Below are 16,427 nucleotides of genomic sequence, written 5' to 3' on the forward strand. Positions count from 1 at the left end.
ACTTCAGATAAAATTTTATATTACGGTATATTTTTTATTCCAGGATCTGATTTTCATGAAATTAAGCCTGTATATTGCCTCACTCTATGATCACGTTGTATATGAGAACCCGATGAAATTTCGTTAGTAGTTACAGAGATTAATGCGTTTAAACAGAAAGAGAGACAGATACGACTGTTTTAGATAACAGTTGTAATTACAATTTTTTCCCCGTGATCCGATTCTAATAAACGAAAACTATATGTTGCTCCAAGCTACGCTCAACCCCATAAAATGATCTACTAGTTTTAGAGATAATTGTGTCAAACAGATATACAGACTTATGTAACAGCTTTGCAGTCCTATAAAAGGTATAACTTTCATCTACATCTATAGAATTGTGGTTAGATCTCACTACTGTTCGATTATAAGGGTTAACTCCGAAGTGTGGTAAAAAATTTAATACGCAACTTAATTTTTTACAAAACAAAAATAATATTTCTCAGAGTGATCTACATTTAGTTTGATGAATTAAATGCAGAGGCATTCTGATATCTTTGTTTCCCGAGATAATAAACACTGATTTCAATTAATACTGCATTGTAGCACAAACGACCCGTTATTCAATTGAAATTTCTTCTGTACATATAACAATTTGATGTTAAGAAAGAGAGGCCCATTGTATGCAACAGGGCATATTGAGATCCACTTTGCACACCTTTGCAATAGTAAGGGCTCATATGTGAGCAGGCTCAAGTACTTCATATCAGTCACTCTATGGTATATACAATCACACTTCATAATTCATTTTGACTATAGGTTTGGATCCAGGGATCGAAGTGGTCGAAATTTCGTCTACAGTCTCATAACGATGCCAGAAGCACATCTGTTATCTTTGCGTTTTTCCATACGTGATTTAAAAGTGTCCTTCCTTGAATGCTTTTTGTCTGGAATTTACCAACGCTGTACTAATGGATAGCAGCTCTGTCATCATTTCTTCAAAAGAAACAACTGGCCATCTGCAGCCAAATCAGCAATGCTCATAGAACAACATTTAAATTAATTTTTCTACAATAGAAATCTGTAATGGTGTTTCAGTCCCCCCCCCTTCTCCACCTCCCAAATCCTGATGTGCATATGGACTGCAGTCAACTTGTTTAAAATGAAAATATTTTATTACAAGATACTCAACACTAGTCATTTGTATGAAAAGTGTGGCATGAGCTGCATGCTTTATCAGTTCAAGTACGCTTACCAATAATCATAACACTTCTCAGAGTTTCTTGCTGTTTTGTAAAAATTTTCCAGACTTATTAATCTAATTTGATGAAACAATTTTTTAAATTTTTTGATTATATGTAAGGGAGCTGAACAGAGGGCACAAGTTCTTATGCAGTTATTGATTACTAACTGACACACACAGATCATGCGCAATGAATAAAGATATGTAGACAGCAGACACAGCACTGCTTGTGTTCCACAGGGATCAATACTGGGTCCATTTCTATTTAACAGGGTATCCCACATAATCTTAATATATCACTAAAGGTTTAAAATACCGACAGAATAGCTCTGGAGAAATGAACACAGACATTGGGGCAAGTTCTTTGTGCTTAGTTAAGTACTCGATTCTTTTTTGTTGTGTAAATACTTGAAATTTGAGTCAAAATCTGAAATTTATGAACCAGATAACTGAACTTCAGTTAAATGGAATAAATTAATTTGTGACTGAGCGACTTATCCACTTATATTAAGTGCTGAAAGTACCTTACTCTAATCAATTTACAAAAGTAGAGACACTTCAATTATCTGTAGTAATTTTTTGAAACATGTACCAACTAGAGCTGATGATCAGCTCCAACGACTCAGAATGCATATCACAAAGGCCAGTACACGTGGCAGCAATAATAACTCAGAGCAGATGAGTCAAATTAAAATATATTGCAATTAGGAATTCCTTGTGTCTCATTTACACAAGGATAGTGTCTGAGAATCTTGCAGACAAGTTTATGATACTACAAGTACTAAAAATCAAAACTGAACTTGTGGATTGAAATTCAGTCGCATGTTTGATAGATGAAAAGTCTGTATGACGCCACTGTACTTAAGAAAGCGATGGTACATGATACTTGATTATTATCTTCCATACTTTGCTAATGCTAGAAGCTATTATTCCACAGTTTCATCAGCTATTCTGTGATTGAGAACTTACATCACTCAACAGTTTCTGGTTTTAAAATTGTTAATTATAACATAGAATAATTATATAACTGTACTTCAATTAATTATGACTCCTTGGAACTGAAAAACTCTTGTTGAGTGAAATGGATAAGCAATTTTCAAAGTTAATTATTTTTGTGGAGAACAGTTAAAAAAACTTTAATTATTCAATGATGTAAATCATTCTTTTCTGCTTTGTTATTCTCTTAGAGAAATGCATTTCCCAAGTTCATGATTACTTTGTTAATCTTTACTCCTCTGTCAAGCAGTTCTGCTTTATAGTAATATACACAATATAAAAATCTCAGATCAGTGTTCAAAACAAATGAATTTGTGTATGTAGTGAATGTCTAATTCTAGAATAGCAACAAAAATTTATTAAATAATAAACTAAAATGGTGAAAAATGTTGGTTTAAAGTATATGATATGTCATACCATATATAATAACAAGTAACAAGGTACCATGCATAAGTTACTGATAATAGCAAACTCTATCATAAATGTATTTACTTGGTATTAACTGTCTTTATCTCCTTGATATCATATCATTAAACGTGTTTTCCAAGTAAAGCTATGTTTTCGTTCACCAGAACATTTGCATTTTATAGTTTGAGAACACTACTACTGTAGCTGAAATGGGTATTACTTGTACATCCAAGGTGGTGTATCTGGTGCTCTTATTGAGGATGCTGAAAGTAAAACTGGATTTATTACAAATATAAAAGTAGGGTTAACAAAATGTGCAAAATGCTAGCTTATTTCTTAGATAATTTGGCACACTGGTCGCTGCAAAAGATATCAAGCAAGAGGTTGTGAAGTAAATTTGACTGAAGAATGAAATACAAGGCATTCCAAAAATTTGCATTGGTGCATGAAAAATAAAATGAAATTAGATGTGAAGGGAAATGGGTAAAAATGAAAGTGCATTATATTTGTAGCAAAAAACTAATCGAAAATTCTTTATTAGACAATCAATGAAAAATATGTTTTACATATGATTTCGCTACACTTCATTTACATAGGAAAGCGATGCGATATTATGGCAGAAATTATTTACCTGTACAAAGTGCCTCCAGTAGGTACACAAAATACTATTATCTTCTCTTACCTACATTAGATGACAGCGACCTTAACCAATCTAGCTTTGATCCTTCAGGATATCATAGAGTACAGCTTCTGCACCATTTTTGTTGCACACAGTGCTTTACACAATATACGTCTGAGAGTTAGCTGCATTGTAAAATACAATTTTTCCAAGACAGACGTCACTCACAGACATTGAAAGAGACGTCATATCACTCAGTAAATGTATCTGCGTCAACATTTATTTCTCAGAAAATATTGAGCTCTTAATTACATAACCACAAAATAAGTTAAGTTGAATTTTCTTTGAAATCCTGAAGGAGGAGAACGATTTTTGTCATTACTCTGTACTGATGAATTACAATCTATATTATTATATTATTATTAAGATATGAAATTTAAAACTTACTGAATATGCGTTACAAGAAAAATAATACAGAAGTAAACTAAACCCAGTTGACCAATAATTTTACAAAGAGGTGACAGAAAATAAATAGAAAGAGCTGCTCAAGAAACATATAAAAGCTACATAAAAAATGCACTCGTAAATTTACAAGATAGTGTGTATTATCTTTCTGGTTCGAAAGATATACAACTACAGACAGATAGTCTCTGGTTTTCAGTTAGCATATCATTAGCATGCATTTCATCTGAGAGAAATGGCGTAACGTATGACAGTACAGAATATCGTCAAAGGTATAGTCTGTACAATTATGACATAAAGTTTGACGCCGGTTCTCGGCCACACAGAACTGCACACGAAACTTAAAGTTTGAAGGAGTAGAGGCTGAGAGAGCGAGTGAGTGAGTGTGTGTGGGGACCACTATCTTGCAACACTGAAAACGGTCATTCCATCGACAGAGTCCGTGCAGCGGTAGCGTGCATGTCCGAATGCGAGCGAGCGGGGAGTCATGTTGAGCTTACTGCGACTGCGGTCGGCCTCCTCGGCCAGCAGCTTCTCCAGCTTCTCCGGGAAGTGCCGCTTGGCGCACCACACCAGCCCGATCAGCAGCAGCACCACCGTCACAGTGATGAGCCCCAGCCAGAACGGCTCCTGCAGCATCCGCTCCGACAGCGGCTTGAACGGGATGTGCATCATCCGCCGCTCGCACCTCTGTCCTGCAACACGCGCGCGCCCAGCCGTACACCACCGGCGTCCGTTCCACAAGTCGCAGCTGCTCTACCTCGTCACTGCGCTACGTAAGAAGACATACTGAATACAACACTTCACTCCGTTCAGTAAGACAAACACACATACACCATACATACACACGTGAAACTATGCGGTGCCAGAGACCTATTCAAGTCTCAAACATCTATGATGTACACAGGGTGGTCCATTGATCGTGATCGGGCCAAATGTCTCACGAAATAAGCGTCAAACGAAAAAACTACGAAGAACGAAACTTCTCTTGCTTGAAGGGGGAGACCAGATGGCGTTATGGTTGGCCCGCTAGGTGGCGCTGCCATAGGTCAAACGGATATCAACGGACTTTTTTTAAATAGGAACCCCAATTTTTTATTACATATTCGTGTAGTACGCGAAGAAATAAGAATGTTTTAGTTGGACCACATTTTTCGTTTTGTGATAGATGGCGCTGTAATAGTCACAAACATATGGCTCACAATGTTAGACGAACAGTTGCTAACAGGTACGTTTTTTAAAATTAGAATACAGAACGTATTTGAACATTTTATTTCGGTTGTTCCAGTGTGATACACGTACCTTTGTGAACGCATGCTGTTACAGCGTGATTACCTGTAAATACCACATTAATGCAATAAATGGTCAAAATGATGTCCGTCACAACAATAGCTCTGAGCACTATGGGACTCAACAACTGAGGTCATCAGTCACCTAGAACTTAGAACTACTTAAATGTAACTAACCTAAGGACATCACACACATCGATGTCCGAGGCAGGATTCGAACCTGCGACCGTAGCGGTTACGCGGTTCCAGACTGTAGCACCTAGAGCCGCTCGGCCACCCAGGCCGGCGATGTCCGTCAACCTCAATGCATTTGGCAATGCGAGTAACGACATTTCTCTCAACAGCGAGTAGTTCGCCTTCCATAATGTTCGCACATGCATTGACAATGTGCCAACGCATGTTATCAGGCGTTGTAGGTGGATCACGACAGCAAATATTCTTCAACTTTCCCCACAGAAAAAAAACCGGGGACGTCAGATCCGGTGAACGTGCGGGCCATGGTATGGTGCTTCGACGACCAATCCACCTGTCATGAAATATGCTATTCAGTACCGTTTCAACCGCACGCGAGCTATGTGCCGGACATCCATAATGTTGGAACTACATCGCCATTATGTCATTCAGTAGTCCTGTAGTAACATCGGTAGAAAATTACGTAGGAAATCAGCATACATTGCACCATTTAGATTGCCATCGATAAAATGGGGGCCAATTATCCTTCCTCCCATAATGCCGCACCATACATTAACCCGCCAAGGTCGCTGATGTTCCAATTGTCGCAGCCATCGTGGATTTTCCGTTGCCCAATAGTGCATATTATGCCGGTTTACGTTACCGCTGTTGGTGAATGACGCTTCGTCGCTAAATAGTCGCTAAATAGAACGCGTGCAAAAAAATTGTCGTCGTCCCGTAATTTCTCTTGTGCCCAGTGACAGAACCGTACACAACATTCAAAGTCGTCGCCATGCAATTCCTGGTGCATAGAAATATGGTAAGGGTGCAATCGATGTTGTAGCATTCTCAACACCGACGTTTTTGAGATTCCCGATTCTCGCGCAATTTGTCTGCTACTGAAGTGCGGATTAGCCGCGACAGCAGCTGAAACACCTACTTGGGCATCATCATTTGTTGCAGGTCGTGGTTGACGTTTCACATGTGGAGGAACACGTCCTGTTTCCTTAAATAACGTAGCTATCCGGCGAACGGTCCGGACACTTGAATGATGTCGTCCAGGATACCGTACAGTATACATAGCACACGCCCGTTGGGCATTTTGATCACAATAGCCATACATGAACACGATATCGACCTTTTACGCGGTTGGTAAAGGGTCCTTTTTAACAGGGGTAATATATCACGAAGCAAATACCGCCCGCATTGGAGGAGTGTTACGTGATACCACGCACTTATACGTTTGCGACTATTACAGCGCCATCTATCACGAAGGGAAAAAAGTGGTCCAACTAAAACATTCATATTTCTTTACGTATTACACGAATATGTTATAAAAATGGAGGTTCCTATTAAAAAAAAAACGCAGTTGATATCCGTTTGACCTACGGCCTCGCCATCTAGCGGACCAACCATAGCGCCATCTAGTTTCCCCCTTCAAGCTATTCGAGTTTCGTTCTTTGTAGTTTTTTTGTTTGATACTTATTTCGTGGGATATTTGGCCCGGTCACTATCAATGGACCACCCTGTATATGGAGACTGAAACAATGAATGAAAATTTGTTCCAATGCCGATATTCGAACCTCGGTCTCCTGCTCACGAAGAAGAAGCGCTAACCACTGACACAGAGGCTTTGCACAATGGCATGGACTTTCCGAGTACGCCTCCCTCCTCAATCAAGTCTCAGCTCACTTCAGTCTGCATATACAGGGTGTTCGGAAATTCCTGTAACAAACTTTTAGGACCTGTAGAGGGGAGTGAGTGCGTTATGTTCTGAATAGGAACCTTTCTCCGGAAACGTCTTCCAAAAGCCCCGCAGAGCGTTAAAATTATAGGCGCCGGTGCCTGTTAGTATATGTACATACAGGGTGATTCCGTGATGAGAGACAAACATTCAAGAGCGATGGAGAAGGATAAATGTATCAGTTTGAGGCAAGGGCCCCTGTACCAGAAACGAAAGACTTGAAAGTTATGAGCGAAAACGGTTCCAATACTTCTGACATCAGAATACATGTACCGGTACTGTTTTTGCTAAGATTGTAAGTTAAGCAAGTTTCAGAGTGTGCACTAAAACCAGAAAAACTGTCTATTAACCATGAGCTCTAAAATGCATGCGTGCGGAGCTATTAGCACTTGTTCATCTTCAATAGTGTGAAACATATATTCCCTAATACAAGGGGGGTTTGAAAAGTCCGTGCAAAAATAAAAATTACTTACGTGTATGGGGTAAACCTTTTTTATTTTTCGACATAGCCTCCTTTTAGACTTAAATACTTCGTTCAACGCTGTTCAAATTTGTTGATCCCTGCCAAATAATAGGAATTGTCCAAGTCAGCAAAATAGCTATTAGTTTCTGCAATCACCTACTCGTTTGAATAAAATCTTTGGCCCGCCAACCATTTATTTATATTGGGGAACAAATAGTAGTCAGAGGGAGCCATGTCTGGAGAATAGGGGGATGTGAAACGAGTTGGAATCCTATTTCCATTAATTTTGCGACCACAACTACTGAGGTGTGTGCTGGTGCATTGTCGTGATGGGAAAGGACCTTTTTGCGGTCCAATCGCCGGCGTCTTTCTTGCAGCTCGGTTTTCAAACAGTACAATAACGATGAATAATATGCACTTGTAATAGTTTTACCCTTTTCCAGATAGTCGATGAGGATTATCCCTTGCGAATCCCAAAAGACAGTCACCGTAACCTTTGGACTGGTCTTCGCCTTTTTTGGTGCATATGCTCCCTTGGTAATTCATTGTTTAGAATGTTGTTTGGTCTCAGGAGTATAGCAATGTATCCATGTTTCATCCACAGCGACCAAACGACGCTTAAAGTCCTGCAGATTCATCCCGAACAGCTGGAAACCATCCTTGCAACACTTCACTCGATTCCGTTTTTGGTCAAGCGTGAGCATTCGCGGAACCCATCTTGCGGATACCTTTCTCATGTCCAAATGTTTATGCAAAATATAATGTACCCGTTCATTCAAGATGCCCACAGCACTAGCGATCTCAAGCACCTTAACTCTTCTGTCATCCATCACCATATCATGGATTTTATCAATGATTTCTGGAGTCGTAACCTTCACAGGGTGTCCCGAACGTTCAGCATCACTTGTGCCCATATGGCCACTCCGAAAATTTTGAAACCGCTTATAAACTGTTCTAATCGAAGGTGCAGAGTCACCGTAATGTTTATCAAGCTTCTCTTTAGTCCCCTGAGGCGTTTTGCCTTTCATAAAGTAATGTTTAATCACCACACGAAATTCTTCTTCGTCCATTTTTAGACAATCACTCGACTTCCTTGATTCACACGAATGCCAAACACAAAGAAATAGACCAATATGGTTGAAACTTGGTGTAAGTTCTTTTCAAAGATGCTGCTAAATAAACATCACCTCGATGCGCCGGTGGTGCCATCTCTCGGACTTTGCATGGACTTTTCAAACGCCCCCCGTACACTACCGTTTGTGGAAATTGCAATACCAAGAAGGAAACGCATGAATTCAATTAATTTAATACCACAGGTTAGGTAGATGACAAGTAACAAATGTTTACCTTTTCAAATCTGTACATGTTCTTTGAGCCCTACTATTCAGTATGTCGTGTGGTCACCATACGCTGCAATTAGAGCTGCTACACGCCGTGGCATTCAATCAATAAGGTTCTGAATACGTTCCTGAGGGATTTCACTCCAAGCAGTTTGTATCCGAGCCCACAAATCCGTGACACCAGTTACTGTAGGACCGTGACACACCAGGTGCCGACCAACTATATCCCAGACATGTTCGATGGGCGACATGTCTGGCGAACATGCAGGCTAGGGAAGTAATGGTACCCGTCGCTCTTCGAAGAAGTGGCCTGGCATTGTCCTGTTGAAATGTGGCCTGTGGAGATGCCTGAAGCAGGGGGAGTACCACAGGCCCCACAAGCTCCGTTAGGTACCGGTTGCTGTTCAGAGTGCCCGCAATACGAACCAGGAGAGATCTGTTGTTGTAACCAATGGCGTCCCAAACTATTACACCTGGTGCGAACCTTGCAGAACTACCACTCCTGAAAGAAAGGATATAGCGGAGACATGGCTTAGCCACAGCCTAGGGGATGTTTCCAGAATGAGATTTTCACTCTGCAGCGGAGTGTGCGCTGATATAAAACTTCCTGGCAGATTAAAACTGTGTGCCCGACCGAGACTCGAACTCGGGACCTTTGCCTTTCGCGGGCAAGTGCTCTACCATCTGAGCTACCGAAGCACGACTCACGCACGGTACTCACAGCTTTACTTCTGCCAGTACCTCGTCTCCTACCTTCCGAACTTTACAGAAGCTCTCCTGCGAACCTTGCAGAACTAGCACTCCCGAAAGAAAGGATATGGCGGAGACATGGCTTAGCCACAGCCTAGGGGATGTTTGGAAGGTAGGAGACGAGGTACTGGCAGAAGTAAAGCTGTGAGTACCGGGCGTGAGTCGTGCTTCGGTAGCTCAGATGGTAGAGCACTTGCCCGCGAAAGTCAAAGGTCCCGAGTTCGAGTCTCGGTCGGGCACACAGTTTTAATCTGCCAGGAAGTTTCATATCAGCGCACACTCCGCTGCAGAGTGAAAATCTCATTCTGGGAACATCCCCTAGGCTGTGGCTAAGCCATGTCTCCGCTATATCCTTTCTTTCAGGAGTGCTAGTTCTGCAAGGTTCGCAGGAGAGCTTCTGTAAAGTTTGGAATATTACACCTGGTGTTTGTCCGCTATGCCGCTCTACAATGCAGCCGTCCAGGTTGCGGTTACCACGGTACTTCCGGGCACGTATGCGGCCATCACTGTAGGACACGTTGAAGCGGGACTCATCCGAAAAGATTACATGTTGCCACTTATCACCCTAGTGACGGTGTTCACGTGCCCATTGCAGTCGGAGGAGCTTGTGGTTTCTGGACAATGGAAGCCAACGTAATGGCATAAGTGCAACCAGGCCAACCTGCAGCAGACGGTGACGAACCGTCGATGCAGACAAGTTCACACCTGTTGCAATGCTCCAGCGACGACCCAACACTGTGGACAACGCTGTACGGTCCGTAACGACAATGCGGACAAGATGACGGTCATCCCGTGCTGTGGTCATGTTCCGTGGTCCAGTTGCCGTTCGTCGGTGCGCACGACCTTCCTCTATCCATTGCTTCCACACACGCATCACTGTTGTAGCAGCATGTCCTGTGCGAGCCGAAATGTCTCGGTATGACAACCCAGTTTCTTGGAGACCGATCATTCTGCCCGGTTCGAACTCTCTCGCATGGCAATATGGCTCCCTTTCACGTCGACGAGGCATACTGACACTCACTGTATTGTTTCCACCTTGTGTGACAGTTCTGCATCGCCTATATTAGTCGCAACGGCGACCCTGTCGGACCGACACGAGAGGGCTCTGCTCGGCCTACGTGTACCCCATGTCGCCGCAAAAAGTATCACGTATTTCTTGCATACCCGTTGCCACTTCCACAAAGTGTGGCACTATTCGGGTAATTTCTTCTCCGTGTTGCACTTTTCACAAACGGCTGAGTAAGTGCTCACAGCTCTTAAGGCACACATTCTAGAGCTCATTTTCTTTGTTTTTGTCCAACAGCACTACTAGTTCATGGTATATGTAGTTCGCTGTCAGAGGTATCAGAACGGGTTTCGCTTATAAATTTCGAGTCGTTCGTTTCTGGTAGAGGGACCCTCACCTCAAACTGATACATTTGTACTTGGGTCGTCCACAAAGTAAGTTCTGTTTCTATCCGCGGCAGCGCTACGATCGCAGTTCCGAGCATGCGCGGCAGTTACTCTGACTCAAGGAGAAGACATGTACGCCATTTTCAGATCGCTGCTGTCGACGTGTGCTTTGTAGTACTTCTTTATAATGTCAGCCGTAATTGAAAATGCCACCGCGTGTGAAATGAGATCTGTGATTCGTTTTCTAAATGCAAAGAAAGTTAAACCAAAGGAAATTCATAGGCAAATCTGCGAGGTTTACGGACAAAATGTTATGAGTGATTCAATGGTTAGGAGATGGGTCAGACTGTCCGATGAAGAACGTGATCAAGTGCACGATGAAGAACGAAGTGGACGCCCGTCTGTGGTTACTGATGAACTGGTTCACACAATTGAAGAGAGGATTCAGCACAACCGTAAGTTTACACTTAGTGCCCTCGCTATGGAAGTTCCGCAAATCGCACGATCACTAATTCATGAAATTGTTACTGAAAAAATGAAATTTCGAAAACTTTGCTCACGTTGGGTACCCAAAATTCTCACTGAACAACGTAAAAAACAACGGATGGGCAGTGAACTTCAGTTTCTGACACGCTACAATGAAGAAGGATAGTCACGAGGGATGAAATGTGGGTATCGTGAGACAACCCTGAAACAAAGCGGCACTCAATGGAATGGAGGCACACGTCATCCCCAATGAAGGTTAAGCATAAGCAAATCTTGACACCTCGCAAAGTTAAGTGCACCGTTTTATTGGGACATAAAAGGCATTTTGCTGATTGATTTCTTACCATGAGGCCAAACAATCAATGCACATGGTTACTGCGAGACCATTACTAAATTAAAATGATAATTAAATCAATACCTTAAGCTGTCGAAAGGCGTTGATATACATCAACGGGGACAGTTGGAAATGTGTGCCCCGACCGGGACTCGAACCCGGGATCTTCTGCTTATATGACAGACGCTCTGTCCATCTGAGCCACCGAGGGTACAGAGGATAGTGCGACTGCAGGGATTTATCCCTTGCACGCTCCCCGTGAGACCCACATTCCCAACTTAATGTCGACACACTACATTAGTAGTGCCCCTGCCCACTACACTCATTACTCGCGGTAGACAATCTTACCGAGTCCCGTAAGAGTTCGGGCAATGGGTGTGCATCCGAACAGAAGAAGAAGGTCAATGGCCGGTTAGCCTTACCTATATGGAGATGGTATCTGCTCTTTCGTACATGTCCGAAAGAACAGATACCATCTCCATATATTATGAAATTGCGCCGCGCAATACAGAACAAGAGCCGAAGATTACTGTAAAAAGGTGTTTTTTTTGTCTACGATAATGCCCGACCTCACACGGCGAATGTAACCAAACAACTCTTACGGGAATTTCACTGGGTCGCGTTTGATCATCCTCCGTACAGCCCGGACCTCGCTCCTAGGACTTTCATCTGTTCTTACACCTAAAATCTGTCCTTGGTGGTCAACACTTCAACGATGATGACGAGCTGAAAGAACATGTTACCACATGGTTGAATACACAGTCGGAAACCTTCTATGAAGAAGGCATACAAAAACTTGTGTCACGCTATGACAAGTGCGTACAAAATTTCGGAAGCTATGTAGAAAAGTTGTTTTACAGTTGCAGTTGTTGATTTTTGTACAATAAATATTTTTTCTGTATCTGTACATGTTTGTTTTATATAACCAAACGGAACTTACTTTGTGGACATACCTCGTATGTCTCTATCATCCTGAGAAATCTTCAAGTTACTAACATCATCGTGGAGTCGCCCTGCATATACATACGTTTACAGGCGCCGGTGCCTATAACTTTGGCGCTCTGTAGCGTCTTTGGATAACGTTTCAGGAGATGGGTTCCTATTCAAAATATTATGTATTCACTCTTCTCTACAAGTCCTGGAAATTTGTAATGGGAGTATCCGAACACCCTGTATCCACCATGCATGTTTGGAATTTGAAAAGGTCTCTGAAAATACGTAGTTTCAGGTGATTAAAGCACCTAGTTTTTCATGTAATTAAGAGTGATCTAAAAATGGCATGAAATACAGATGGTACAAGTAGGCTTGATAATGACGCTTCGTCGAAATTAGCTAATCGCACGATTAAATAAACATTGCATTACAGCCTACTATGGACCTTGTTTACGCTTATTAGGCCGATTGTGTCCTTCAAAAATGGCTCTGAGCACTATGGGGGCCGTGCGGTTAAAGGCGCTGCAGTCTGGAACCGCAAGACCGCTACGGTCGCAGGTTCGAATCCTGCCTCGGGCATGGATGTTTGTGATGTCCTTAGGTTAGTTAGGTTTAACTAGTTCTAAGTTCTAGGGGACTAATGACCTCAGCAGTTGAGTCCCATAGTGCTCAGAGCCACTATGGGACTCAACTGCTGAGGTCATTAGTCCCCTAGAACTTAGAACTAGTTAAACCTAACTAACCTAAGGACATCACAAACATCCATGCCCGAGGCAGGATTCGAACCTGCGACCGTAGCGGTCTTGCGGTTCCAGACTGCAGCGCCTTTAACCGCACGGCCACTTCGGCCGGCGCTTGTGTCCTTCAAATGGTTCAAATGGCTCTGAGCACTATGGGACTTAACTGCTCTGGTCATCAGTCCCCTAGAACTTATAACTACTTAAACCTAACTAACCTAAGGACATCACACACATCCATGCCCGAGGCAGGATTCGAACCGGCGACCGTAGCGGTCGCCCGGTTCCAGACTGTAGCGCCTACAACCGCTCGGCCACTCCGCCGGCTTCTGTCCTTCGATGCCAAGTTTCTGTTCCGATGCAGTTGAAGAGCCTCTGCAATGCTGTTCGAGTTTAGGGGGAATACCAATTGGGCTGTTTTGTGGGTGGGAATTTGAATTGAGGAGGGGGGTGTGCTAGGACAACCCATGCAGTAATGGAAAGCCAGTGTGCCAAGATGGCAAACGAGACACGGGTTCGAACACTGGCCTTGGTATAAATTTTTATTTGTGACTACGGTCTGTACATCACACTCTGGCAATCAAAGTGACACAACTAAAAAAATAAGAAGCTAGTATTATTTCATTATCAGTTTTATACAATTTATTCCTCAACTCGTTATTTCTCAAGTGCTGCATTTCTGAATTGTGTCACTGTTCCTGCCGGGGTGCGATACATACGACATATATACACTTTATGGATACACAACATTTTAAGTTTTGGCTGCAGATGAAGTACGATGTCTCAGAAACAAATAAATAATGTTACAATCCCCTGTCTCGACCAAAGTTTCCAAGGGGTTTCCCTTGGTTGCAAGGTGTATGGCAGAACTGATAAGCCCCTTCCATTTATTCCCAGTAGGGATCCCCGTCAACCCCGCTACTAGCTTTTCTGATAATTGCCTGAGTAAAATCGTGACTCTTAATAGGCCGGATCTTGAACAGCCAGCTCCTGTCCTTGGAGTGGAGGTTGAAAATATTAAAAAAAAAAGAGGACATTCTATATGACAGCGACACATGTCGAGCAAACCAGCGAATTTATTCTGTACTGTATATTTCTTATGTATACTACTCTGGGGCCTCTTCAAAATGTATGAAATGCATATGATTGTAATAGTAACCCATCAGAACTGCTTATGACTCATTCTCAAGCGGTACCTAGAGTACTTCGGCAGGTATTTGTCATTTAGCATTTAGTTTTTATAATATGTAGATGGAGTTGGTCCAAACAAATACTGCACATCACGACTTTTATGAGATGCTCAGTGTCAGTGGATATGATCGGTTTGTTTCCCATTACAAACAAAATAGTTTTTAAAGAGAAATTTTACTTGCTCAGATTAGTCTAGTGTCATATAAATTATATCTATATGTATTAATATGGACATTAAAACAATGAGAACAACCAGTACTCCAGCAGCCACTGAGCAGCTCTGCTGCATTGCGGCAGCAGTGAGGGAGGGCCAGGACGGCACACGAATCGCTGCTGGAGATTAGGCTATTCTTCGCATTTTACTGACCATGTTAATACACTACTGGCCATTAAAATTGCTGCACCAAGAAGAAATGCAGATGATAAACGGGTATTCATTGGACAAATATATTATTATAGAAATGACATGTGATTCCATTTTCACACAATTTGGGTGCATACATCCTGACAAATCAGTACCCAGAACAACCACCCCTAGCCGTAATAACGGCCTTGACACGCCTGGGCATTGAGTCAAACAGAGCTTGGATGGCGTGTACAGGTACAGCTGCCCATGCAGCTTCAACACGATACCACAGTTCATCAAGAGTAGTGACTGGCGTATTGTGACGAGCCAGTTGCTCGGCCACCTTTAACCAGACGTTTTCAATTAGTGAGAGATCTGAAGAATGTGCTGGCCAGGGCAGCAGTCGAACATTTTCTGTATTCAGAAAGGCCCGTACAGGACCTGCAACATGCGGTCGTGCATTATCCTGCTGAAATGTAGGGTTTCGCAGGGATCGAATGAAAGGTAGAGCCACGGGTCGTAACACATCTGAAATGTAACGTCCAGTGTTCAAAGTGCCGTCAGTGCGAACAAGAGCTGACCGAGACGTGTAACCAATGGCACCCCATACCATCACGCCGGATGATACGCCAGTATGGCGATGACGAATACACGCTTCCAATGTGCGTTCATCGCGATGTCACCAAACACGAATGCGACCATCATGATGCTGTAAACAGAAACTGGATTCATCCGAAAAAATGACGTTTTGCCATTCGTGCACCCAGGTTCGTCGTTGAGTACACCATCGCAGGCACTCCTGTCTGTGATGCAGCGTCAAGGGTAACAGAAGCCATGGTCTCCGAGCTGATAGTCCATGCTGCTGCAAACGTCATCGAACTGTTGGTGCAGTTGGTTGTTGTCTGCAAACGTCCCCATCTGTTCACTCAGGGATCGAGACGTGGCTCCACGATCCGTTACAGCCATGCGGATGAGATGCCTGTCATCTCGACTGCAAGTGATAGGTGGCCGTTGGGATCCAGCACGGCGTTCCGTATTACCCTCCTGAATCCACCGATTCCATATTCTGCTAACAGTCATTGGATCTCGAGCAACGCGAGCAGCAATGTCGCGATACGATAAACCGCAATGGCGATAGGCTACAATCCGACCTTTATCAAAGTTGGAAACGTGATGGTACACATTTCTGCTCCTTAAAAGAGGTATCACAACAACATTTCATCAGGCAACGCCGGTCAACTGCTGTTTGTGTATGAGAAATCGGTTGGAAACTTTGCTCATGTCAGCACGTTGTAGGTGTCGCCACCGGTGCCAACCTTGTGTGAATGCTCTGAAAAGCTAATCATTTGCATATCACTGCATCTTCTTCCCGTCGGTTAAATTTCGCGTCTGTAGCACGTCATCTTATTGGTGTAGGAATTTTAATGACCAATAGTGTACATATAGGTATAACGTATATTACATTACACTAATCTGGGGCCGCTCTACCGAATAGGCATGTAATATTACGCTTTAAAAATAATTTTATCTGTAAAGGGGAGCAA

General features: G+C 42.7%; 1 protein-coding gene and 1 non-coding gene across 2 annotated transcripts in view; both read right to left on the reverse strand.

The window, feature by feature from the left end:
* LOC124606012 overlaps positions 1–16,427 on the reverse strand; it is a 532,599-nt gene that overhangs the window by 142,570 nt on the left and 373,602 nt on the right. Inside the window, exon 18 of the mRNA XM_047137975.1 lies at positions 4,208–4,402. Within this exon, the coding sequence (XP_046993931.1) occupies positions 4,208–4,402 (195 nt within the window). The remainder of the gene's footprint in view (positions 1–4,207; positions 4,403–16,427) is intronic.
* On the reverse strand, positions 11,814–11,887 carry Trnai-uau. Its single transcript has one exon. It is a non-coding gene; the product is annotated as a tRNA-Ile (tRNA).

The sequence above is a fragment of the Schistocerca americana genome, chromosome 3 (assembly GCF_021461395.2).
Source record: "Schistocerca americana isolate TAMUIC-IGC-003095 chromosome 3, iqSchAmer2.1, whole genome shotgun sequence".
NCBI lineage: Eukaryota > Metazoa > Arthropoda > Insecta > Orthoptera > Acrididae > Schistocerca > Schistocerca americana.